General features: G+C 44.1%; 1 protein-coding gene across 7 annotated transcripts in view; it reads left to right on the top strand.

Annotated features, from left to right (window-relative positions):
* The window catches only part of ARHGAP32 (Rho GTPase activating protein 32), a 450,132-nt gene that overhangs the window by 339,653 nt on the left and 83,036 nt on the right, over positions 1-27,443 (top strand). For all 7 annotated transcript variants that reach the window (XM_090026884.1, XM_090026883.1, XM_090026889.1 and 4 more), the window contains 3 exons: positions 1,714-1,791; positions 16,660-16,741; positions 23,704-23,754. In XM_090026884.1, the coding sequence (XP_089883010.1) occupies positions 1,714-1,791; positions 16,660-16,741; positions 23,704-23,754 (211 nt within the window). The remainder of the gene's footprint in view (positions 1-1,713; positions 1,792-16,659; positions 16,742-23,703; positions 23,755-27,443) is intronic.

Raw genomic sequence — 27,443 nt, 5'->3', positions numbered from 1 at the left:
AGCATTGCACGCAAATGTTTAGGAACATGCAGTCACTGCCTCTGGGGGTTTCTACCATCACAGTTTTAACAATGGGCAAATAATACAGATAGTTTGGTGCTCTGGAGGTTTTGTCCAGATTCTGAGTTGAAGCAATTATTGGAAACGTGCACTGAGTTAATCAGAAAGACATAAGTAAATAGACTGTGTGCCACCTTTCAAGTTACATTATGTACAGTTTGGGGCACAAGCTATTTGGGAGTATCCCAACACTAATAATAACAATAAAATAGTTTGCACCAATGGAGTATTCCATAAGCTATCACAAAGCTCTGTGCAAACCATTGGTTTACTTTTGCAACAAGCTAAGTAAGGTGTTGTTACTAGCCTTACATAGGTTTTACAGACAGGGCAACCACAGCATGGAGATTACTGCTTGAATGAATTCACAGAGTTGATACGGTTTTGGTATAAAATTATAGGTCTCCACTATCTCTGCATATGGACATCAGTACATCTGGAGCCATTTCAGGAAGGGAATGATTCAAAAGGGCTGCAGCTGTTACATTTTAATATATAGGTACAATTGGGAAATGATACAAATGTAGCAAAAGTGCTCCCACTTTCACTGCTTCATCTAAGATTAAAATTGGAGCTGTTTTGCCATAGTTGTATCACTCCTGTCTTGTCTTTTGGTAGCAATTACAACGTAACAGCTGTTGCTCTTTTGAAACTGCTACAGTTATGTATGTGTCCATGCCCTTTCTGCTGTGTCCTAACCACTATTCCATCCTCCCCTTGCTGTGTCCCAAACACTGTGCAGAAGCTATCTCTACAACCATCCTCTTAGACCGAATACTCAGGAGATCTGGCTGATTTCTGCTTTCCTAATCACAAGGAGTGGTGTGCTTCGGTTTCCTGGTCTCTGAAATCCTGGTGATGATCTCTCTTTTGCACAGCTCTGAAATCTACTGATGAAAAGCGCTGTAGAAAAGCTGGTTATTGCTGTTGTAAATTATTATAGTACTTAGCACAATATTGTGTCAGATCAGAAGAACGGTATTACCGTTCTGCTTCACAGTTGGCAAAATCTGCACGTGCATGTACACACATACCTGCTTCCACAAAAACCTCCGGCCATACCATTTTTGCAAGTGAAGTAGTCTTAGAGGAAAATGCAAAGCTTCACTAATCTTTCTAGGCCACTCTGTCAAGTTTGATATTGCTGTCTTCCTAGCCTGCTCTCGTAACATCCTGCAGCTTCACTGCTGCGTTAGCCTCCTAATTCAGGGGAACATGGACCTGTCAGTTCAGGAGCACCACATACATTTCTTCTGTTCCTGGGCACGACAGGGAGGGAGCAGAGAGAGAGGCAGGCATACACGGTGCACAAGGCAAACATGAATTCAGCTTCTAGAGGACATTTCCCAAGAGGATTTGTGCTTTATTTCCGCAACACGTACTGCACAGTTTAATCAGAACATTTCTGTTCCCTGTGGCTCCTTTTAAACACCTTCTCCTTATGAATACATTAAAAGGTGCATCCTGGAGGTTTTACAGTGCATTAAGTCTCTTGCTCCACTGGTAGCTTATACAAGGCATGATGCCTCGGGGCACTTGTTTGTGCAGTTACTCATGTGGGTGTTGGACTGCACACAAAGCAGAAGAACGTGTGTTCAGTCTAGCAGTGCTTTCTCTGTAACCATGTTAATGGGTGGCTATCTTATTTTCTAGGTGGGAGACATTGTGTCTGTTATTGACATGCCTCCAAAGGAGTTGACCACGTGGTGGAGAGGCAAACATGGATTTCAGGTATGCACCGGTATTACAGCCGAGGACCCGACATGAATAGAGAGGCAGGGTTCGCTGAACTGCCGTTGCTGCTGATATCTCTGTGGTGCATGATTTTCTACACCAAGGCTAGGCCAAGTGACCCTGCATTTGCTTTCTGAGTAGGGAAGGTACAAGTGCAAGGAGATTTCCCCATTCCTTTGCGAGCTTGAGCAGGGCCTGAAACAGTCCAGCTGGGAGGGCAGAAATTGTTCCATGCTGGCAGTGATAACAAATTTGCCAAGGAGTCGAGAAAGATGGGACCACACGCCCCATTTTTTCCCCTCCCCACAGACTTGCAGAGTTGGGCTGAAACTCATGGGAGGCCTCGCAGTTAGCTGGAACTATTGTACTCTATTGCAATACTGGAGGACACTGGAAAAAATTCGGACTCGCTCCGTGAACATTTGCCTCATTGTTCCATCCCTTGAAACATTTAAAGCTGGGGGGGGGGGGGGCGGGGGCGCGAAGCAGTGGTGAACCAAGGAGAACGATTGCTCTAGTGAGCAGACACCTCATTGCACTCAGAGTCAGGAGACCTGGGTTCTGGTTCACTGTGTTGCCTCAGAAAAGCAGCCTGCATAATGTGTGCTTTGATTCCTGCATTTGGTAGAAGGGGATTAGGCTGACTTGACTTCATAAAGCACTAGGTGATCAGTGAATTAAATGTGCTGTCAGAGGTGTTTGGCATGTTAATTGGAGGATTAGTCATTTCCAGGTGGATGGGCTTGGCGGTCCATAGGTATTTTCTGTTCTATATCGTAATGAGAACTATACGTGTGGAGTCGTCCTCCCTGTTGACTGTAGCAGAGATTTAGGTTAATTTTCCAGAGACTTTTATTGGAGTTGGCCACCAATTAGGCACTATTAAACTGAAAGGAAGTTGGGGTCCTCACCCCCTTAGGTGCCTTTTAGAGTTTCAGCTTGACAGCTGCTCTCACCCCTTTGTTTTCCTAGTGCTGGCGATGTGCAGTAAAGAAAGCTACATTTCTGAGAAAGCAGAGGCTTTGATGGGTGAGAGCTGATAGTCTACCCCTTTGTGCTCTGTGTGTTTCCCCACAAAGGCTGCATTTCGAACAGGAGAGAGAGAGTCTTTCATCCTGTAGCGTTGCCTGTTGTAAACTGATGGAATTTCCACTTTGCTCTGAATAGCGGAGTCCATTGAATAGATTCAAAACCTACCTGAAATTGGTGCTTCTTGTTAACAGGAAACACAAATGCTGACCTGTGTTCTCTCTCCAAATTTGGAAGATCCTAGGATTTCGCTGACAAACTTTTATGTCGCTCTCTCTGTGGCTTGCTCTTTCCCAAGGAGATATTTGGAACCCTCTTCTTGGAATAGGGTGCGTTTCATTTAACCTCAGCAAAAGACGCCGTCTTAGCTCAAGACGGGCAGCTAAGGACAAGCTGACTCATCAGAACTGCACTGCATCCCTATTGTGTGGCCCTAGAATTTGCCACTTTGTTTTATGTCACTTCTCCCCACCCGTTCCAGTTGTGACAATATGCACCCTATTGGTGAAAAAAGGCTCGAACTAATCAGGGAAATGTTTGCTGCTCAGAGCTACCTTGTACTCCCCTCTGTCGCCAAATTGCAAAACAAATTATATGGACGTATATGCATCACACAAGTGAACAGAAACTCTGATAGGCAACTGTGAGCACGGATTCATCTGTATCCATGGGCAGTTACTTATAACACATCCCAGCAGCTGCTAAAATAAAGCACTGTCATTAAGGTAAATAAAAAACCTGGAATTTTAATTGCACTTTCCATCCCCCACATGTCCCAGAGGTCTTCATAAAGCAATAAATTAGATACTGACAGTCACATATTGGAAATGCAGCAGCTGTTTTACACATTCAGAAGCTCTCATACAGCTATGACTCTGGTTTGCCGGGGGGATGTAGCTCTCTCGAGGACCTCCAGTGTTTAACCCATAATCGCTCTGAAATGTTTCCATCACACCCCATCAGAAATCAGAAGCCACAAATTCCATAGCTGTACAAAGAAAAAGATACGTTTAATCCTGCGTTTTAGGTGCAGAGCCCGTTGGAATGTTTGTGTGGGGGGAAAAATCCTGTTTCCCAATTTAGCACAACTTTTTGAGAGTGCTGCCCACTGCAGGGAAGGGAGAGGATGGAAAAAAAATCTTAGTATCTTGCCACTGCAAGCAACCCTAGAAATACATTACAATCTGCGAAGAGCCTGGTTGTAAAATGCTTCAAACAGTCATATGGCAAGAGTAGTAATGCCTGTGGAAACAATTGAAAGTATGGCAACTTTCCAGCATTGGTGGGTGGGCAACCACTTGCTGTTGCCATTTGAAAACAGTAACTGTTGCAAAAGTAATACTAATTGATGTCCAAATAACTTTAATTATTCAAATGAATCAGCAGAAACCCAATGACTGAGTAGATCTTTATGCTTTTGTTCCCTTTGGGGAAGTCACTCTTTTTAGAAAACTTGTCTCTAATCCTATACGCTGTGTGAAATCCTTTTTCAAACTAAGATGTCAAACTGGGTTTCTCATCAAGTCCTTTCTCATCTTCAAGGCACAGACGCTAGTGGCAAAAGGATAGTGACTGAGTCTAAGTCGCAAGCCACCTTCGGCCTCCCGCTGAGATAAATTTTATGGCTTCATGTTTTTGAAATATCTAAGCTTTGTTACCTGTTCCAGGGACAGGGAATGGTCACTCTGGACAGACTATGGAAAGGGTCCAGCTCTTAACACAAACTTAGGTGCACTTCTCTAGGATGGGAAGCAGCAGGAACCTAGTCCTGCCCAATGAATAGGTTGGGCCTTTGTATTAACAGATCAGGTTGTTGTCTCCTTGTATAGAGTTGTATCTGAGGGCGAGTTCTTGCTTAGTATTCTCATCTCTAAGCTGCTGCTGGTGTAAATGAGCTTTCTGCCTTCACTGGCTTGGTCAAATGATTGAATGTTTCTTTTGACTGTTCTTTACCTTTCCCTGTAGGTTAAAAAGAAAGTTTGTTTTTGTTTTTAATTGCAATTCCTTCCATTTTGCTTCCAGTAGCCCGGGGGTGGGCAAATTATGGTCCGTGGGCTAGATCTAGCCTGTGGCAGGTCTTTGTCTGGCCTGTGGTGGGTACCTGCCTGGCCTGGGCACCGTCCAGCTGTAGCATGTCCTGCTGCTCCCTGGACATGCAGTGGGGCTGGGGCAGCTCCATAGCTGGACTGCCTTTCTAGGCAGCCCAGGTGGCATGCGCAGCCCTGACGCTGCACGCCCTGCACAAGCTCCAGGCTTGCCCACCCAGGCTCAGGAGCAGCGCAGGACAAAAGCTCCTGCTCAGCTTGGGGTAAAAGCAGCCACTGCCGGTGCTTCGTGGTGTTGCTGCCTGAGGCCCACACAGGGCTGCCCTATGCCTATGCTGTGTCACCACTGCCTCTGGGCTGCCCAGCGGATCAGCGGTAGCAGTGCAGAGCAGATGCAGGGCAGCCTGGCATGGCCCGGATTCCAGGAGGCTACACCAGGAAGCTCTGGCAGTGGCAAAGGAGAGGGACTGCTTTTCCTCCTGTGCTGAGCAACAGATTCTGTCCCACGCCACGCTGCTGAGCCTGAGCAGGCAAGCCTAGAGCCAGGCGCAGGGCATGTGCGATCGGGGCTGTGCTGTACAGGTCCCCAGCAGTACCACGGGCTGGCAGTGGCAGCAGCCATTTAGTCCCTGCCACTACCTGGGCTGCCTAGAAAGACAGTCCAGCTGCAGAGCCGCCCCAGCCCCGCTGCGTGCCCAGGGGATGGCAGGACGCACCGCGGGCAGGCAGTGGGGAGCGTGCCGGGTCAGGGTTGTGCCTGGATTCCAGCTGATCTGCTTTGATGGGAGTGAGTCCGGTGCAGGCACAGGGCATTCTGGGGCTATTCTCTGTTGGCGGTGGCAGGGTGCATGGGCTCTGGGCTGTTGTGGAGCATGGACTGAACGGCTCAGGGAGCATGTGCAAGGGGCTTCTGTGTACACCCAAATATACCCTCAAACACCACAGCGACACCCCTCCCCCCACACAGACACCCCACAAACACTGTACATACCCACACCCTCCCCCCACACACACCTGTGCACCTGTAGGGGGAGCCCCACACACAGCTGCTACACGCACACACCCCAGCAAACACACATGCACCAACACTCCCCCATGCACACCCCACAGCCGCCAATGCACACCCTACAGCCCCCCATAAACCCCATACCCACCCACATACACCCCCACACCCCACATACACACACATTCTGCCACACACCTACGTCCCCCACAAACCCCGTTAAGATGAGGGATAAGATCTAGGAAAGATAGACTGAAGCAAAGAAATAAATAAGGGGAGGTATTTGAAAAGAAAACTGGCTGTATCAGAGATCAGCCCGATGGGATCAACAATTTGGGCGATAAACGCCCCTGCTGCATGCAGCCACAGCGCAGCACTCGGGCAGTGAGGAGAGCTGCCTCCAGCTGGTAAATCCAGTGTGATGGAAGGGCAGGGGAAAGGGAAGGGGCGTGGGGGGTACTCAGTGCCCCCTGCAGTGAGGGAGGGGGCAGGGGCAGCAGCTTCTGCCACTGCTTGCACCCCAGGAGGGCATGGGGAGGGGGTGCATGCACCCACCCCTTATTTCACCGCTAATCCGGTCCCAGTGCCACTGCCACCAGCTGCCCGGCATAGCCCTGGCTTAATGCTTCGCATCCACCCACATGCCAGGAAAAGCTGGGGTTGTGGCTGGTGGCAGCACCACTGGGAGCGGAGTGGCTGTAAAATTTGGTGTGGATGCAGCATCTTCCCAGTGCTGCTGGCATCCTCTCTGAGCCCAGCGCCCACAAGAAGAGCCCTGTGCAGCCCTGGCTGCAGCACGCCCTGCCCCACGCAGATCCGGGGGGCATACTCCCCCCTCTCTCCCCACTTTGCCCTCCCAGTGTGCAAGCAGCGATGGTAGCCACCTCCACCCAGCATGCCCCGCCCCCCCAGGCAGCGCCTGCCCCTTCTCCCTCCCTCACTGCAGGGGGCATTGATCTGCCAGGCTGGAGGCAGCTGTATTGGAAATCAGATCAGTATTGGCTGATAAGCCTCCTTAAATATTGGCTATTGGTATCGGCCCCAAAAACCTCTATCGGTGCACCCCTAATTTTTGTAGTCAAAAAATGACTGAAAGCTAAAAACTGGTATTTTCCAAGGGGTACCTTGAATCTAATGAGTGGTTTCTTGAATCTAAAAAGGTTGAGAACCACTGACTCGCACAATGAATAGTATTAGACAGACACCTCTCTCTCCCTCTCTCTTGCTCACTCACTCTTTTGCTCTCTTTATCTCTTTCTTTTTTTTTTGATTTTTACTGAAACTTTCTCTTTGCCTCTCCTAACCACTGCATCTTTTCAGGTTACATTTGACCCATTGGTTATTGAATTAAGACTTATTCTATCATATGAAGGAATTTGGATAAAACTAAGTCATCGTTCATGTGCGCACAAAACATACACATCTCCAAGTGCACAACACAGAACAATGCCATTTTCTCAGAAATGTTTGAGTGGAAAGTCCAGCTTTATGATACATGCATTCAGGTGCAGATAACATCTGAGAAATTGCGTCATGTCTGGGGAAAAGTGTCCGCAGTCCCAGGCTGAAGATAAGATCAAGAATAAGGTAACAGGCAGTTGGTAGTCATTTCAGGAGAAAGGAAGCTGATTCACATGTCCTCCCTGCCTGTCATAAGGCAAGCGTCACGTTTATATTGCTTCTTTTTGTGGGAGCTAATCCTTTCCTCACTCTGGTTCCCACTGTGAGAGCCAAGACTGTGGATGAATGTTTCTGTTTGATATGGCACGTCTTGTTTTCTTAAGCCTAAGGTATCTCCCTGCAATGGCAATTAAGTGGAACGTCGTATAAATTCCAAACAGAGCTGTCCCACATTGATTGTGGAGAGAAGTTGTCTAGGCTCAGCTAGCATGACATCTCCATCTAGCAAATGGACCTTCACTCTTCGTGACTGGGAATAACTGGGTAGGGAGGGGTGGAGCAGAGGAGAACAGCCAGAGGCTGAGCTGGTTGGATTATTTGTTGCAAGATATGTGTCTGCTTTTGGTCGTTTGAGTGCGTGATGGGAGCAGAGTGATTCCCATATGGTTCACAATCTATGCCGAGTACATCTATAAATACTTACGTTGAGTTAATCAATGATTAAGTTAGTCCTTGCTAGAGTCCAACAGTTCAGTAAGTTGCTTATAACCAGGGATCCTAAAAACTCCAAAATCCATTATTAAAATGAAAAGCCCCTCACTCTACCTTCCCCCCCACAACCCCCTAGCCCTGCTCATGCTCTTCACTCCCCCTCCACAGCTCCCCCAGCCCTGCTAGTGCCCCTGAACTCCCACCCGTAGGCCCCTGCCCCCCCCCCCCCACCCCGCATACAGATCTGGGGGCATAGGTCCCCCCTGCCTTGTGGGAGTGTGCATAGCGGTGTGGAGCTGGCCCCACTCCCCCTAGCCCCTGGACAAGCCACCTGCCACCCTGTCTTGCTCTCTGCCGGGGCCGTGCAGCTGTGCATTGCAGCCCTGGGCCCCAAGCCCCACACACTGCTCAGCTGGGCAGCAGTCCCAGCCTCAGCCCCAACCCCAGCCCTGCCCCACTGACTTCCTTCCTTCCTTCCTCCCTCCCTCCCTCCCTATGAGGGGCCTCAATCCCCCCTCCCACACACAGTTACCTGTGGGAGCTGCTCTCCAGGCTGCCAGGCGGCCGTGTGCATGTGCATGCACATGGTGCCCCCTGCCTGCTGCTCCTCCTCCCGCTCCCTCCCAGCCCCTTGCAGGCTGAAACTCTGCCAGCCCACAGAGAGCTCTTTGCAAAACTGCGAAATCTGCGGGTTTCTCCTTTAACATTTTTCTCTGTTTTTCCATGGGAAACAGAAAATCCAGATCCTTGCTTATAACCGTCTTGTCTGGTGATATCCTTAGACCTATCAATAGGATCTACTACTCAGATCTAGAACAGGCTGGTAGCATCTCTTAATTTATTAACCTTTTATACACTGTAATATGCTAAATAGAAAAATGGTATCTTGATTTTGTGTGCGTTGTGCATAATTGTTCAATAGCCACAAATACATTTGGGCTGCTGTGATTTCCTAAACCGCTCGCCGCAAGCCCTCCTTGGAGATGTGTGTGCTGATTCAGCCTGCATGAGTGGGCTCCAGAAACGCATGGTTTAGTATCTGGTTCCTGCCTGGATGACCTAATGGTTTTAAACAGGAACGGTGCCTGAGGGAATCATTGGGGTGCTGAATCTGGGGGATGGAGGAGATGTAGACTTAAGCACAATAAGAAAGACCCTGTTTGGTTTCATCCAAGAAGGGGCATCAACAAAATCAGAAGAGTCATTATTATTTCTTTATTGAATTTTTGCTTGAATGTATTTATCAGGAGCAGGCGATAATGCTCCCAGTGTGTGAGGCACTTTCCATACACAAGGGGCATCCCAATTCTTGTCTTCAAGAACACGCTGTTTCCTTCTGCCTGAACCACGTGGGTTGGCTTTTTAACAGGATTCATCCTAAATGTTCTCCTGTTATGTCCCTACCAAAGGACCACATACAGGACACAGGATGACCCTCTGGCTCAAAAATATTAATGCACGCACACACCCTCATGCTCCTTCACACAGTTGAAGGGTTTCCCTTTCTAATTCCTGTAGGCAGAGCCGGTCCTACAGGTGTTCAGCGAAAAGCACATATGAAAAGATGTTGACAGCCGTGGATTGGGCTACGGCGCAGATGCAGGGGAGCTGTATGGGAGCAGGTTCTCCTGTTCTTTGCCTCTTCAGGCAGAATCATCTTACTTCAAACCCCCGTCTCCCCCCCCCAACTAACAAAAAATCAAACAAAAAACCCATACCCCCCCCCCCCCCCCCCCCCAAAAAGAGGTTTCCTAATGCTTGCCCCTCTGCTATAGCAGCAGTCTCTCCTGATGAGAGGGGTCTGGTGGATGTGCCACCACACACCTACACCTATGCAGAACAAAGCAGCCAAGTAGCGTTCAGATTGCTTTCCATAATAAAAGTAATGCTGAGTTTCTCATGGCATTTTCACTGAGCTTTTTTCATTCAAATGTCCCAAATGAATCACTGCCTTAATGCATCCTCCTCCACATTAACAGGCTGTCATCCTTCTCATTCTCTTCCCTGTTATTTTCCCTCCTTCCTTCACTTTCCTCCACCTGTCCTGACAGTCTCCCACTCCATCCCCACAGCGCTCAACAGCTGAATCACCGGGAACAATTTCTGTTTGCCACTTCTTCGATGCACTGCCCCTTTTTTCCTAATCACTTTTGATGGCTGTCAACAGATACGAGGGCAACCAGGGCTACGAGCCTTTGGCCTTTCAAACTGCCCTTTTAACTTTGATTCTTCACTGAGCACAGTTAAGATTTGTTAACTTGAACCATAGCTCTGCCTGGTATTTAAAAAATCATAACGTTCCCCGACAGGCCTGGAGCTCCATCTTTTATTCTTCAGCAGAGCGAAACAGACGGTGAATTGAAAGTATATTTTTCTTAGCGAGTTATTTTGCAATAGATACCTTTGCAGGGTAAAATCAAATGGATACAAAAACAACAGAGGCCCCCAGTTGGCCAACATCAGCCAAGGAAAAACGAGCAAATTTATGTGAATTTAGTACTAGTTTGCAAACTCACTTTTACATAAAAAAAAAAAAAAATGGCGAGCCAAAGCTAGAACTCCAGTTGGTGTCTATTGATTTGAGAGCTCAGTGCCCCGTCTGGCCAGAGAGTGACGTCACTCGTGACATAGGCATTGTGAAAGAGCCCAGTGGACGTGTCACTGATGACATCATTTCTTGGCCAGCTCCATCTGCAGGCTCAGGAGTGCCAGTTGCAATAACTGGTTTGACAAAATTATATCTGATTTGATTTATGGTGACTCAGAGAGCCCTACTCTGCGAGTGTCCATGCTGCTGGGCTGAGCAGAAGGGCAGCATTTTTCCTGTAAGTAGGTGACAGAAATGCATGCTTTTGATGTGTCTGTGTGTATATATGCAAATGTAGTATCACCACATTCGTGCATTCAAACATGTCCCATATATGTAAGTCGCTGTACACAGTAGGGTTAGTGTGCAATGCAGCACAATGCTTACAGCTAATGCTGCAGTCCTGCATGAGATAACCTGACGTAATGGGCATGGCATCTGGAAAGACAATGTGAGCATGTGTAAGTGAGAGGGAGGTGACTCGTGGCCCTTCCCTAGATCCGTGCATTTTTCTTGTACTACCGCAGGCACTCAAGTCCCTCAGTCCTTGCACATCAACAGGACTGGGGCTAACATGGTGCCTTGTCCTTGAAGAAAGGCTCTGTGGCACTGCTTAATGTTCTTGTTGTTGGCGTGCAGGGCTGAACCCTGCCTAGCTTCAGGCGCATTTTGCAAAGGCGAACAAATTATACGTAGGCTGCAAATCTGAGCCTTTGTGTGCTACTAACCAGCTAGTTTGGGGGTCCCATGTTTGGCATGACCACTTTCCTTCAATATGGCTCCTGTTCTGGCCTCGTATTGGGGTGCAAAATAAAAACCTGCAACTGCCTTTCAGACACAGAAGGTATCTGTGGTGCTGATCAGTACACCAGTGAAGGGTTTACTTTTGTGATTTGGTGGTTGACACATGCTGGTAAGGGGAGATGGCTTTGCATTAGATCAAGGATTATGGAGCGCTTGAAAACAGAGGGTTGGATTTATGAGGTTGTCAGACTTGACATCCCTGTCTGACACAGTTCAAAGTATTATCATTATCTCCCATTCTGCTACCAGAAAGGGTTATCTTTTTATATGGATTTATCAGTGGCTTAAATAAAACAAAAGTGCTGGAGAACTGAGAGAGCAAGAAAGAGGGAGAGAGAAGGAAATGTTCTCTCGTCTTCTAGCAAGCAGCAAATGAAATTCTGACAGGCGATGGCAGTGAGATCAAAGTAAGTAAATTAAATTTTTCCTTGATTTACTCATGTTATATTAGTGAGGGGTCTTCTTTCTCTGCCACCTCAGTCACAGTGTTAACTACCTGGCAAACAGCATATGTGGAAATAAAGATGGTACGATGTCAATAAAGCAGGAAATCATGATAATGGAAACCAAAGTAGCAATGGAAAGGCGAGGTTTTAGAATCAGGGCTTGTTGGTCTATCACTGTTTAAAATTTAAAGGGACACGAATCCGCAGCAGGGGAATTTAACCCATAGAGTCCAGGAAAAGGAAAAGCGTTTTCCTTTTGCCCTGGAGTGCTTGACAAAACAGGAATAACGACTGTTGGCTACATTCACTCCCTGCTTACTGGAAGTGGCTACTGTTAATTTGTTTCTCATTTCTGATCATTTCTGATCATAACGTTTGAAAGCATCGTGCATCTTCCAGTGCTGGTATCAGAAGATACCTTGGGGCTGGCATAAAAACTAAGACTCCGGTATAATTACTGTGGTAACAGAAACCTTAAGTGTGTGTCATAGTAACCCCGGCTCTTCTCCCTTTTAAGGTGTGAAGGGATTTTTACCTTTAGATGACCTTATATTTTAGATAAATATTTATCATCCTCCCCTACCCCCGTTCATTTTAGGGTGTTGCCAAATCCTTTAATCTTGGATCAAGCTCTCAGAAAGCTCTGCTGCATCTGTTGAGATTAACTTTTGGACTAACTCGTTTATGTAAAACCATGAAAACTTTGTACGGAAGGAAAAGAAGCAGATGGAAACTGGGTGGGAACAAGGCTGGCTGTGCCCCCAGTAATGATCTTTGGGGCAGCTGGGGAAAAAATCAGTCACAAAGCTTCAGCCATAGTACTAGTATATACATTCAGGAATTTGCTGGGACGAGTGCAGGTGAATCTCTCCTGTAGTTGGCGTTTACTATTTGTTGTTAACCTGGCAGGGTGGATGTATCCTGAATATGTACCATGGCTTGCTTGGAGAACCACAGTTGTTTGAAATGGTTTCCAAGATGTCTAGAAATAATGCCACAGATGCATATCTTGGAGTTTGCTGTCAAGACTTCTGACTGAAAGTGAACGGCGTGTTGCATTCTGTAATGTGTTAAGCACTGAAATAGTAAATCAGCACTTGATTATGCTTGGGATCGTGGATCTTGATTTCAACATACACCAAACGAGAAGTGAAGAAAGACCCCTGACTTCCATTAACATTAATGGAATCTCTGGCATTTCCCTGCATTTCTTTGAAAATTGCAACGACGGGCTTTGCCGATGGTCCTAGGCGTGCACGTTAAAAATCATCTCGTAAAACAATGAGGAGAAGGGAAGAGAGGTTAGTGTTCTCTAGATCCCAGACCATGCCATGGGTTTATGGCTGTTACGACCCCAGAAGGGCTGAGCAGCATGCTACAGTTCACACACTAACAGTTTTGCAAGTCACCATCCTTCCTCTGTTAAAAGTCTGAGAGCATTCATGTGTCTAAATTAAAGCACGAGCTGTACAGCAAACTGGCTGAAATCAGGACTTCCATCTCTTCGTTAGGTTGGCACACTTGGTTGAGTGCCTGTTGCTAGTTGTCCCAGAAGCCATGTGTCACTGCACTCAGATAAGTTCTCCTGCCTGATGCGTCAGTTGTTCAGAAAGGCAGTTCCCGAGCCAGTCTTTCATTAATCAGGAGACTGAGCCAGATCAGCCAAACGGATCTCATTGATCTAAAATGCTTCTTTAACAAACAATATGGCTTTATTGGACTAACCTAATGAAGAACATACTGCTGATCTTGGATATACTCCCTGATATATCCAAGACCATGCTCTCACTTGGTTGCAATTTTGGAACTTCTTATTGCTTTGATTAAATCTTCATCCTCCCTTTCAGGTTGTTTACAAATTTAAGTTTATAGCTTCAAAGTTTGGGATTAGCCAAAGTGCTTAGGGGCTACAGGGACCAATAAACTGCTGTGCTTCAGCTAGACCAGGTGCTGCTGCAAGGAAGCTAGACTCTTGAGTCCCCGTGCCTTGGCAGATCAGTACTATTCTGCTGGTGCCCATGCCCCCAGATCAGAGGAGCTTAATTATCTGCAACCCAGAAATATAAAATGTTAGGTTTCTTTACATCTTTAAGGTGTAGAGAAGAACAACCAGTCCTGCAGAGAGAGAATCCTGCAAGTAGCCAAGCTCAGGAGGAATTTCAGACTAAGTTTTGTATTTGTTACTATTTAAGTATCAAGGACAGAGGTTAGAAGAGGTTGTACTGTGCATGTGCATGCACTATGTTGAGTAGAGTAGCTTTAATAGTACTATATGATAGAGTGAGATTACATACTTTCCCATTGCTACAGGAATATAATGCAATGAAGGAAAGAGTAAGCTTATTGTAATTCTTGCGTTAGTCTAGGACAGCCGAAGGAGCCAAATGGGACATTTTCTTGCTTTGTGCTTGGGAGATGCACTGTCTTGATGATGATATACTGGGTGTGCATTTAAAGATTAAAATGAAGCTGGAGTTGAGGAAAACATCCTCATTTGAGAGAGAGCAGAACTGGAGACACCAAATAAGTAAAAGGGCACAATTTGCAAAATTTACTTTGAGCGCCTGTCTGCGTTTATCGTTCTTCCAAACTTTGTAGATCAGCTAAAAGGTGCCTTAAAATCTGCCAGGAGTCCAGTTAACCAAAAAGCTGGTCTCATGTGGCCCTTTGTAGTAGGCATCTTTCAGTTCTTCTGGATCATGGCGTATGCAGAAGAGGTCCCCAGGACCTTTCACACATACAGGCGTATGTATAGGCAGGAGTATGGAGGAGTGGAGGCTGCCCAGACCTTCCATCCCCCTCTAGACCACTGAGACAGTTATACTGATGTAGGAAATTGCTAATGCCTTCCTGACCTAGGTGGGATTCAAAAAAATGCAGTCTTAAAGGTCAGTGTGAGAATGCTGCCAATTAGCATTTGAAGTTTATCACTTGGAGAATCTCATTATAAATCAAGCTGATGACAACAGCTCCATTTTCAGTGATGATTTGTCAGAGAGAGCGAGCGAGCACATTCTGCAGGCTGTAAGGTTTTGGCAGTCATGTCCCTGCGGGGCAATCCAGGGAAGATCACAACTATTGCAATGTTTGTAAATATAGGCCAGGAAGGATTTGGTCTCTGGGATTTGTTTCTGGAATAGTGTTTCTGCTTCAGCTTGATTAATGAGCCCAAGAATAATAGCACTCCTTTAAAAACGGATACTTGTATCAAGATGTCAGCCATAGACCCCAAACCACTTTCTAAGGGTAGCTGCGTGGTATTGTCCCTGTTTTATAGAAGGGGGAAACCGAGACACAAAGGTGACGTGATTTGTCAAATCCTGAAAGCAGAGTTGGGAGTTGAATCCAGGTGTCCTGGGTCTGGTGGTGCCCATTCCCCTGGATCCTGCCTTCCACCTCGCTCGTTTTCCCTTCCAGCATTTGTTTATTTTTAGACAAGCTATGACTCACAAGTTGGGAATGACAATCCCATTTTCTCTATGTATATTTAATTAAGCCTATTCTCAGTGTTTTGTTGAGGTTGGATTTAATCTGTTTTAAGCATGTCCATATTGGGCTTTATCAGGTTCTTTCAACACATGCCTTACTTAAGTACCTGAGTAGTGTCATTGAGTGCTCATCTGCTTCAAGCCAGCTGCATGCATAAGGGCTTGTATTTAGTATGTCATTTATTTGTGAACTGTGCTCTGTGGACTCCTGGGGTTCTGCCATGGATCACCAGGGGTCTGCAAAGAGACGGGGGTGATGGTAGAGCAGGCCAGGAGACTGAGCCCCCTTGCTTGGTTGGGTCGCTTGGCCCTTTGTCAGCTGTTTAGGATAGGAATAGGGTCCCACAGCAGAAGTGACTTGAGGAAATTTGAAAACCGCTGCAGTATGTTGAGGTTGTGTATTCAGATAGGTTTTGTTTGCTTACAACAGCAGAAGCTGCAGGTTTTTAAAAGAGAGGATTGTAAAAGCAACTGCAACAGAAAATGCACAAACAGATGAATCAGTATGTCACTTCATTTTTAAAGCAATTAAAAATGGAATGGATGTATAACCTTCATATTGATTGTAGAAAATATATGTACTAACATATTGGGCTCAACGGAGTGACATATATTAGGAGCTGCATGGGTACTGCCTCTTCCCTGGTATGTACAGTGGGGGAAATTCAGCCCTGCACAGATGTCCGACACCACTAACTTAAACTCTGCTCTGTGTGGACATATGCATAGTTCATTGCAAGCTTAAGTATTTGTGTCCTATGTAAAGGTAACAGCCAGGCTTTGGAAGTGGTTCAGTAGCAAAGTTCAGCATACATTACAGAGTGAAATATTTGACTCGTGGACTCTGGGTGCTTCACTTTAGGAAAGCTACATTTTTATACCAATTCCTAGTATGTTGAATAATGTCATATGCAGAGATTGGCAATGTATGGCATATGGGCTGAATCTAGGGGATTTTCTGCAGCATGTTGGCTGTAGGAAGGTGGGGTGGGGGGGCTTTAGTGTTGTTCCATCAGTAAAGGGATTCACCTGTGCCTGTGCTGGGACCAGGCAGCTGGGAGCTGCACCCACACTGCAACAGGGGTTGGGTGGGAAGAAGCAATGGCAGGAAAAGCTGCAGCAGTGACCAGGTCAGGATGCTGACCCCCCTCAGCCCTAAGCTGGGTTGTTCCAGCCTGCAGCCTTGAAAAATTGCCGACCACTGCTTAATAGCAATATACAAATGCTCTTAAAAGAGGAAAGCTAACACCTGGCTTCACAGGCACAATGATGGGCTGTGTTTGCAACCTGAACCATACCCTCCTTACTACCTTGCACTCATGCCCTGCCTCTGCTTTTCTTTTTATTGCAGGTGGGATTCTTTCCTAGCGAGTGTGTTGAATTAATTAACGACAAAGTTCCTCAATCTGTGACTAACTCAGTGCCAAAACCAGGTATGTGCATACGTCTTTATTCAGAACACTTTTTGGTGCTCCAAAAATATAGTCAAGTCCTCTCTCCCACACTTCATATTTTATCATTTCTTTTCCACTTCTCTTAACATGTGTTTCTCTTCATTAATTACCCATACATTCTGTCTCGCTCCCGTTCTCATTGTTGAGCGTCTTGCTGCATTCTCAGTGTTTCCTTAGTTCATGTCAGTGGTCTTCTCATCTATAATGTTTTAGACCTCCAAAGCATTGGAGTCCCTTCAGTGACTGCTAATACTCCCATCAACATGTCTGATTTTGGTGTCTTTGTCAGAGTATAGTCTAGTATGTAGTTTCTTTCTTTGCCTGGAGCGTAGAGATGGGCCAAAAACTAACATATCAACTTGGATACAGGGAGGGACTTTGGTCGAGTAGAATCCTGTGGGGATGGAAGAGTTGAATATAATTGAACCTGGAGAGCCTAATCACATCAGGTTCTTGTTTTGCAACGCAGGGCCCAAATCCACCCATTGTCTACTACTTTGCGACAGCTAAGAATTACACATAGAATTCATATAGCATTATATTTAGTGTTATGTAGCATTCAGGGCCATTAATATTGGGATGAACTGATTAAAGAAAAAGTAAGTGGAGGAAGAGAGCTTGAGCTTCCTCTCATTTAGACTGTTGCATACAGGAGTTTCTCCAAAGAGAGGGGCAAGTCCTGCAACATCAGGTGCTTGAGTTTCTTAGCACTATTAGGTCCTATAGATTGTTACGTGCCCTACTTTAAAAGGTCACCCTAACTTCAGTCTGAATATCAGGAGAAACATCTTGGAAGCACTGGTCTGATTTTAGCAAGTAAGTTGGTGAATGAGAGGGGGCGAAGGGTTGGAGGGGAGTGGATGGGAGCTCTCCCAGCTTAAAAACTTTTTCTTTAATCTGCCAAGAATGCTGATTTTAAAACAGAAATAAAAAGGGTTGGGAAGAGCTTCTAGAGTTTGGTCTTAATAAGTAAAATGCATTTGGGCAAATTCTGTTCTGTTACTCGGGACTTTTGCCTTACTGGTTAAAAGTCCTGAGCACAGGAAGGTGCTTTAGTACTTGCTACAGCAAAGTAGTGGTGCAGTGCATTAAACTGCATCCTTTAAAGAGCTTAGGAGTTTGAAGGAATATTTTTCTCGGCACCATGATCTCACTCCTCCATCCTTTCCAGAAATATGGGGTATGTAGATTACTGTCTTTGTTGCACAGCTCATTAGTGAGTCAAATCACTGCAGCAGGTTTGTACTTAGTAAGTCCAATACGTGCCTCTTATTGTTCAGACTTGATCCCCAAATACTGCTGTAATTCACTTCTCTGATGATGGTTTATCAGCCTGAGTGTGTAAACAAAGGCAACTTTAGACCTAGGTCAAAGCTGTGTTGATGAGGACCATCGTAAGCAAGTGTTTATCATCAAATACACTCAGGCAATTAAATTAAATGTCATGAATTGCTATGAGTAGTTTCTCACTAAGCCGTAATGAAGCAGCATAGATTAATAGATTCTATTTGGTTTTAACAGCACACTGGGGGGAGGGGCGATTTCCTTTTGCAATCGTAGGAAAATGCTTGTTTTAAATCCAGTGTAAATATCTCAAGCTCTTTTATAATTAAAACATTAATGGATGCTGCAGGTCATTAGGTCTCACTGTTAACGTTCTTTAATGGTTGTTCCATACAAATTATTAGATGCAACAGTCTACATTAAAAGATCATAAAACATCATTACTAAGGTTGCAATGCCAGAATTAAGGTTACCATGAAACCTAAATTCAGCCCTTGTGTGTCTGTCTTAGAATTCAGTCTTTAATTACAGCCTCACATGCTATATTTTTCACTTCAGTTTGGGGATGTGTCGGTGCTTGGTTGCAGAGGGGGGCTGTTTTCCATAGGACCCCTGTCTTATTTATTACTGAGGTTAGAAGGGGTGGGGAGTGAGTGAGGATTGCAAGAAAAGGATAGTGCCACCTTTAAGGCAATTGAATGTCACCATGCAGAATTGGATTCTGTCTCAGTTTCTGCCACGGAGTTCCTGTGTGTTGCCAGAACAGTTATTTAACTAAATGATTCATATGTGGTTACTAACTGTCTTTTCCTCATCTTCTGAGAGTCCCATTTGAGAACTGGGGGCTGGGTTTGGATGCTGAGGAGCCCACACAGCTGCACATAAAGCCAATTGTGTTCATTTTGAACACAGACATTCCTATATCATTTGAAGTTCTCTGAAATATCAGCACCCAAAATTAGTAGATACATTTTAACTTAATCTTGCTCCCTGTAAAATTGGGTCACCCCTACTCATTTCATGCCCACCTTTACTTCTAAAATCCGTTGAAGCTTGTGGGGCATTTGGGTAGTACAAGTAGCATGGAAAAGACCACTCCAAAATTAATCTTCTGTCTTCATAGCAGCGTTTGTATGGTATGGTCTGGGCCATACAGACACTGAGCTGTAAAGAGAAATGAAATCCTGAATAGTGTCTTATTAAATGAAGACCATCCGTTCTTTCTAGTGTAGAAGACAGATTTCTTGTGGAAAACAGTAGTAGCAGTTAATAGTAATTAAAGACTACCTTAACACCTGTAGTATTTTGGCACGTTTTTAAGTGTCTTGGCAAGCAGAGGTGGATTTTAATCAGTTTAAAGTTCAGAAGATGTTTAGGCAGCTTGTTATTTAGGATTCGGATGAGAACCAATGCAGCATGTTATTGGCTCAGCTGAAGAAACACGGCATGTAGAGTGCAGTCTGTTTTAGACTTAGCAGCAGTTCCTCCCGACGCCGGTTAAGGTCCAGTTGAGAAGACAGTTGTGGAAAAACCTGTCTTTTCCCTGCTCGGGTTTTATCCATGCTATTATAATACACAGCTCAAGCTTCTAGGCCTTTTCCCTGCAAACGCATTCAAATTTTGATATGACTTTTTGCTATTTTTATTGATCTGTATTTTCAATATTGGCATTCACTGTTCCATGGGGAAAAAGAGACCCTTTCAAATGTCTTTGTCCCTACTTGACCTCAACGGAGTCTTACATCACTAATCAACCCAAGATTTTAGATCTGGCCTTTATAAAGTATCAGTATTAGCATGTGAAACTTTTCCCCCTGAGACTATTATGTGCAAAACAACAAGGACATTTTGTATCTACACTATAAAGCTATAAACTTTAAAGTTTGCCATGAAGGAATTTCCAAACATAGGACTGATTGTGTTTTGTAATTGTCCATAGATTTGGTTGGATTAAGTGATATAATGAAAAGCAGATGTAAAGCAAAGAACTTCCTGCCCTGCTTTTTTATTATTATTCATCATTATGTCTTGATTTTCAGTGTTTTAATAGAACCATACCATGTTATATTATATTTAAATAAAGTACAAGTAGTGAGCAAGATTCAGCTGAAAAAGAGGTGTAGAAGGTTCAAGAGAAGTGGGTCTGGGTCCAATCTCTGCATTTAGGAATAGTGTTTCTGTCATATCCGAGGAAGTACGCTTGAACACCAGAAAAAAATACATCCGTGGTGTGAGATGAATAAGAATGAAACTGGATTTGCATTAATACTTGACCTATTTTATTCAATTATTCTGGATTTCTGAAGGATGATCGCTTCTGGCCATAAGTAGGTTTAAAATATATTTGACATTAAAGTTGGTAATTAAAACTAGCATTTCTGAATGGGCTGCTGGCATCATTCATGATCCAAGCACCATAAAAACCCAGTGTAACCTTTTAAACCAGTTTCAATCCCAATACAGTGATGATGGTGATAGGTGTAGATACATATGTAAATATAGACTTTTTTTTAACTACAGCAGTAAAAATTCATCTTCTGATAGCTGGCATGGGGTTTTGTATTGTTTAAAATCATTTAGCTTTTTCTTTTTAAATAAAGCCAGGGTGTTTATCACAATCATCGAGCTTACAAATGCCAAGTTTCAATTTCAAATAAGTTTCAAAATTTGTTCTGCAAGTATGCCATCTCAGGCCATGGTGCAGTGAGATTCCACAAACTTCTCTGGAGAAGGCTCGATTGTTACATACTTGGAAGACACAAATGTCGGACGGGTGTTTCAGGAGTTGTTGAAAGTTGTGAACTGAGTATCGTTTTTCCCTTCAAATTGGTATCAAACTCATGCCTCAAATTATTTTCAGCAAGCTGTACACCATTGGCCATATTCTTCAAGTAAACATCTAACCAATGTCCTTAACCAGCTCTGTGTGTTACAAACCATGTAACACACAGGTAATTATAGTTTTCCTTTCTAAATTTCCCAGTAAATGTCCTTTGGTTTTCTTGTCTTCGCTTCCTGTCCTGACTTATTACGTAGTGTTGGCGTGTGCCATGTGTGCGCCCCCATCCCAGAGGTAGCAGCACACGGTGGAAGCAGTTTTGTCTGCGTAGCCTTTTAAAGAGCTTTGAGACCCTTTGGGATGCAAGATTATATGTGGATTCCAGACGATGATATTCTGCGTGGTGAGAAGCAGACTTTATAAACCTTCAGTCTGCTGCTTTGCTGAGTATGATTATTGGTATTTTTCCCTAGTTGGACCATTTGGAAGTACCTTTTATTTATAGTTGAATTGATTCTTCTCCTTTAGCACTGTCCGTCTCGGTAGGTGTGGTTTTGGACAGAATGTGCATTTGCTTGTATCATCCCAGTGTGTCTGTTTTGCATCATGATGATTATAGGCATCATCTCTATTTATATGTTGTCTGTGGTCACTTTTTTGTCATAACCTTGATATCAGCTGTGGCGGTTAAATGTCATTTAAAAATGTGTACTGTGCTTAACTTCATCCATATATCTTGTTGTATATCTCTCCTGTTAACATTTAACTTGTAACTGTGTGTAACTCATCTCTCACAAGTCTGCTTCCTAAATCTTGTCTCTGGAGTATTTTGGCTTGACAGTTTGTTGGAAGGTCTTTGAACATTGTCACCTCTTAAACTGTGGGATCCTAAAGTGAATATGGGAAATAGGAATAAATATGAGCAGCCTGCAGCATGCGGTTTTGAGCTAACCGAGGGAAGAGAAACCGGAATGGAACATCTCTCCTTTTTTTCAAAGCTGTGAAGTGTTTTAAAAAATGGCAGGCTGTATTATCACTGCCTCCAGTAGCAGTTTTTCTTATGACAAAAGAATAGATGTCCCCATCAGCTCAGTTTAATGGGACAGACTTGATAAAAGTACTTAAAGTGTCCCATGCATTCATTTCATTTAGATTTAACAGGTAAATGTACTTTTATTATAAGCAAACTGGCAGTAAGCCTTAAGGACTGTTTGATAGTCATGAACACATATTTATTGCATACTGATGAATAAATAGCACAGTGGTCATCTAGTTTCGTGCAAACCTTCTGACCTTTGAAATTGGTGAAAACCTGTTAACTACCGTAGCAGATACCCAAGAGATTGAGCTGTTGTGAAGTGGAACTGTCAGTAAGTTGACAAATGGCAATATTTTGTTTATAATGTAGTTGAATGCGAATGCAAAGAGGGCAAGTAACACAGTTTCTATAATGGTGATGCCCTCTTCAAAATGGCTATTCATACTGGTCAGACCCACTGGAACTAGCTTCTACCTGGCAGTCTTTTTAGAAAAAATATGGATTGCTTGTAAAATATGTGCAATGAAATTACTGGTTTGGTGACTCTTTAACCATGATTTTAAAAATCATTAATTATTCAATATTTAATGCACAGCATTCCTGTTAAATCTAAATTGAGTATTTTAAGCGAGTCATCTAGGAGGCAAATTTTCAGTGTGAGCTGTATGTACATCCATATGGGGGGAGAACAGGGGCACGTGTAGCACTGTGCAGTAGCCTGAAGATGTGCTGCTTGTATTGGCAAACAGAGTGACCCTCCAAGATGCCATGCCCCCTCAGGTCATATGGAATTCAGGTGGAGCTGCAAGTGGTCAGCAGCTTGCAGGACCAAAGGACCCTCTCCTACACCTGCATCCTGTTATTAAATGAATGATCATGGGGTTATTTTATTTTATTTGTCTGTCTTTATTGCACACCGTACTTGCAACACTGCACCTGCATTTCTTAGCTGTTCTGGGCACCACTTGTGAGCGAGCCCAGCGGGCTTTGTGGTTGTAATAAGACTTTAGCAGGACAATGTCAACTTGGTTTAGGCTCCAGATTTGAACTGATCTAATCTAGTGGGAAGTTGTTTCTGGGTCCTTATTGGCTTTGGATTTTTAAAATTCATCATCCAAAAAAACAAATCAGCCCTTGGAGCTAATGCATTGAAAGGAATGGCTGTGCTCCTCTGCAGCGAGCTCATGGAGAAACCCTCTCATCAGACAGAGCTTAGCATTTTCCTCCAGACATGCTGATTGGCTTTAATACACAGACTCAGCAGTAAGTTAAAGCAGCTGTTTGCTATAGCACCATTAGCAATGAAGCAAAATAACATTTAACAAGCAACCTAGTTGGGTTCAGAAAGAAATGTATTCATAAATATGATATTGCAATTTCTGGAGAGATCTTTGTAATGGTTGGCATTGTCCTTCTTTATACAGAGATGTTAACACTCCTGAACCTGGCTGTCATTCAGCAAAGCACTTAAGTATATGCTTAACCTTAAAAGACATGATTAAATCCCATTGAAAATTATTCCTGAAATGATGGGCTTCAGCGTGCTGCTTGGTAAGGATGGGATTACCCACATAATAAAAGTTAAAACATGCTTAAGTGTTTTTCCAAATCAAGACCCATGTCATGTGCTGACCCCTTTGAACTCCCACTGATTTCAGTAGGGAAGTAAGCATACTCAGAGGGTTTCCAGCACCTTGCAGGGATTGGATCCATACTAATTGAATCCATAAATAAATGGGTTTGCACTGCATGTCGCCTAGCCAAGCTTTAATTGCAATTGACCCATTTTAATGGGTGCATGCTTTAACCATTTCTTTTTTTTTAATTGTACCTCCCCAGTCTCCCCTGTCCATGGAGTCCGTCCAGCGTCTTGGAGCTACTTCCCCCCTTGTACGTTTTCATTTATTTCTTTTTTCTCTTTCTCTCTCTCTCTCTTTTCCTTTTTACCCTTGTGCAAGTCTGTAGCTGTGATGCTTTGAGGGATGTTCAAGGTAGCCAAAGTGAAATTTGCCTTTAAGATCTTTTGAACAAAAAAACACACTCTGGAAGACAAAGGCATTGCTTATTCTAACTGTTGTGTGCCACAGAGCCTAGGCATAAAAACTGCAATCAGAGAAAATGCCATCTTTAATAATGAGCAAGCAAAATTGGTGTCACTGAGAGGAAAGAAAGATTAAAGACAGGGAGATGGAAAGGAATTAAATGTGGGCCTGGTAATTTTATTACAATTTAAACAAATCTACATGATGAAAAAAATGGTTTAAAAAAGTGGGAAGGGAGAGGAGGGGATTAGAGAGTAGTGCTGATCCTGGACACCCACAGCCCCACAGAAAGCCTGCGAGGTGTCCTGATCTAGACCCTAGTACCATCGCAGCACCACCTGGGTCCTGATCCCAGCTGAGGCCTTAAAGCACTATTATAGCACAAATTAAATAATAATCTGATGTCAGTACAATTCTTCCTCCTCTCCAGAGAGTTGAGATCTTCAAGGTCTTATACATGTTGCGGCTCCTTGTACATCCCGTGATGTATTTTTTTTTCCTTGGGTTTCATAATTCTAGAAATAAACTAGACCTTTTCAAAACAGCATTGGTTTTAAACTGGTTTACCCCCTGCGTCCACTCTGCTGCTCTCTGAGAGCTGTGCTTTCCAGCACTGGAGTGCAAATGATAGATATGTAGTTCTTCTTCCCAGTATCTGCTCACATCAACATCCTTCTGGGGTCCAGACCCTTTTGAGAGGTGAGGAGAGGATGGGTGAGTGCTGTGTCCCTTTGCCAGCTATGGCCCTGCTATGCTGAGCTGTACCATTGAGCAAATGGAGGGTAGTGAACTTTGTCGGAAGAAGGAATAACACCAAGGCCTCAGAAGTGAAACAACAGGTCGAAAGCCCCTGCCTCTGCTAGGGCCATGGAGAACAGGAATGCTTTTCCTGTCTCAGTTTCAGTATCTTTGACAGACTAGTTTCCTTAAATAGTCTCAATTTTTAGTAGCAAATCCTGAGGACCCAAAGGATGCTTAAACTGGGCCACAGACTGCAGGGACGAGAACAAAATGGATTAACGAAGGGATTTCCCCAGTAACACACAGCATGAAACAAAATCTGGAAGTTAAAGGGTGCTGACTGCTCAAAAGATCCAAGACTTTCCTTTGGACGTATAGTTGGAGAAAACAGAGGAAGAACCTTTTCAGTTTCTTTATGGGAAAGAAGCATACCCTGAGCCCTCCAAAGATGCCTTTTTTTACTAAGGTTCAACAGCAGTTAACCTCAGATAATTGCCCCTTTTCCCAGCAATTTGTAACATGAAAACAAGCAACGGCTTCGTTTCTGGTTATTTCATGCAATCTGAAAGCTCGGCATTCAGAATCTCTCTGCTTTTAAAACTGTTTCACTACAGGGAAGAGTTCAAATTAATCAATTATAATATTTTGCTCAAAGGTATAAAGCCTGTTAATGGCTTTGCTTGGTTTTCATGTGAAATTAATTTCTTTTGGCAGCCCTTTTCCTTTGTGAGTCATAGGTTTGCAGCAAATAGATTATAAACTTGGCTGCCACAGTACATGGGATGCCAATATATAAGCTTCATTGATGTGCTTAAGTGTTCATCTGTGGTGTGCATTGGTCGTTCTTATTTTTAATGTTTTTATACATCAAAGGTCCTAATTGCACCTCTCTTGTTTCCAATGCTTTAGGAAGATTATGCATGTGTTTTATTTGTAATGGAAGCTTCCCCCCCCCGACCATGGCCAGTTCTAAAGAGGGATGTCTTTGCTCCTATAATTTCCTTTTGCTTGAAAGAGAGATCTATGTGCATCTAGAAGGAAGAATGTCAACCTAATCTTAAAATTTGCTGATCACCAAAGGCTCCCATTGTTTTCATGAGTCCCTCTGAAAATCTTTAGGCTCCTGACTGCTGCAGACCAGGTATAACCCTGTTTAAACACTAGTGAAAGCTATAACTCTGTTTAAACGCCACTGCTTTTAGCAGAGTTTCTGCACTGCCACCATTCACTGTATTTCTTATTTGCACATGCTTAGATCCCTGTTTATAAAATTCTGTAAATTCCCGAGACAGCTACAAGCACTTTTTTTTTCAATGGACAAAATAAATCTTTGTTTAGACCAGTCAAGATACAGTGCCAGCTGGGTATCAGTAGCAGTGCAGACAGGCTGACATGGACTATCCAAGTCCAACTGGGAACCGGGATGCACTAACATGGATGGCCGCTCTACATTGAAGCCTGTGCTACCGTATTTTCACTGTCATTGATACACGAGCCCTTTAGATAAGAGGTAGCTTGGATATGTGAGTATGTGTTGCAATCATATTGCCAATTAGCTATGTCTGCATAGTCCTGTAAGGGCTTCCTACAGAGTCTGTGCCTCTCAGCACAGAAGAGCAGAATCTAGACTTCAGAAGAGCTGTTTCTTTTAATGTCTCAGCAATTGAAATTGTTGGTCTCCAGCTGTCTATTCCATGAGCTTTTTTTAATTAAATGTGTTTGTCCTTTCTCTTGCCTTGTGTTTCCCTTCCCACTCTTAATTGTGTGCAGATTTGGAGATGGATAGTGTAAAGCCAGGTTCTGCATGTGTTACAGAGACTCTGAACCAGTCCCAGCTGAGCTCAGGTAGAGGCTGTTATGGACAATTGGTCTCTAAATGTCCTAATCCAAAGTCTAACACTGTATGTGATAGCAGTAACTCTGTACTAACATCCTAGGTTTGGTCACAGAAGCTAGATATAGAGGAAATAGATTATACTATTTTTCTTTTTCTTTCTGACAGCTGCAAAAGCAAGCGTTATACCCTAAAAATCCTCTTTCATGCAGGCATGAGTAATCTTATAGAAGTCAGTGGAATGACATGAGAGAATATGGTTCCTATCGCATAGTCTGCAGCGTTGACGGTTTTCACTTGCATCCCGGGTTAGCTCAGAAATCTCTTCAGCTGCACGAGCCCTGAATGTCAAACACGCTTCCTTTTTCAGCGTGTTCACTTGTGTGTGAAAAACACAAGCTTGGATTGGTACAAACACTGGCTTATTCATGTACTGTGGAGAGAGCTTGCTTAGACAGGAGAGAGAAGAAATGTGGTTCAAATACTGTAGTCTGGTAACAGCTTAAATGACCATGATGTGTACCCAGTGGCGTAGTGCTAGTTGAGAACAATTGTACTGTACCGATGTTGTCATGACAACACTGCAACAGTTTCTCAGGAGAAATATACGGTAAAATTAAAGCAGCCCAAGGAAGCTAAGGAACCAGAGAACAGATCTGGTTTTCTCTAGCAGTCCCCGCACCAGTCATTATGAATCGCTCACGTTTTCATTTCTCTCTTTTGCGTATGAAATCTGGACTCTGGTCTGTTTTTGGAGGTAAGCACAACAGCAGAAGAAAGGAGAGCTGTATTTGGATATATTGTAGTCCACGGGTCCTCAACCCCTGGCCCGTGGAGCCATGCCAAGTGGCCTGCAGGGGTCTGAAAATTTGGTGGCAGAGAAGCAGTGGCAGCAATTGGTGTTCCCCTATTTCCAAATTTCTGGACCCATGGGGTGCCCTGCAGGTCAGAAGGCCTGCTTG

This window comes from Crocodylus siamensis, chromosome 14 (assembly GCF_052110815.1).
Source record: "Crocodylus siamensis isolate JL-2025a chromosome 14, ASM5211081v1, whole genome shotgun sequence".
In the NCBI taxonomy this organism is placed as follows: Eukaryota; Metazoa; Chordata; order Crocodylia; family Crocodylidae; genus Crocodylus; species Crocodylus siamensis.
Note: the sequence above shows the minus strand (reverse complement) of the source record. Positions and strands in the feature narration are given on the sequence as shown.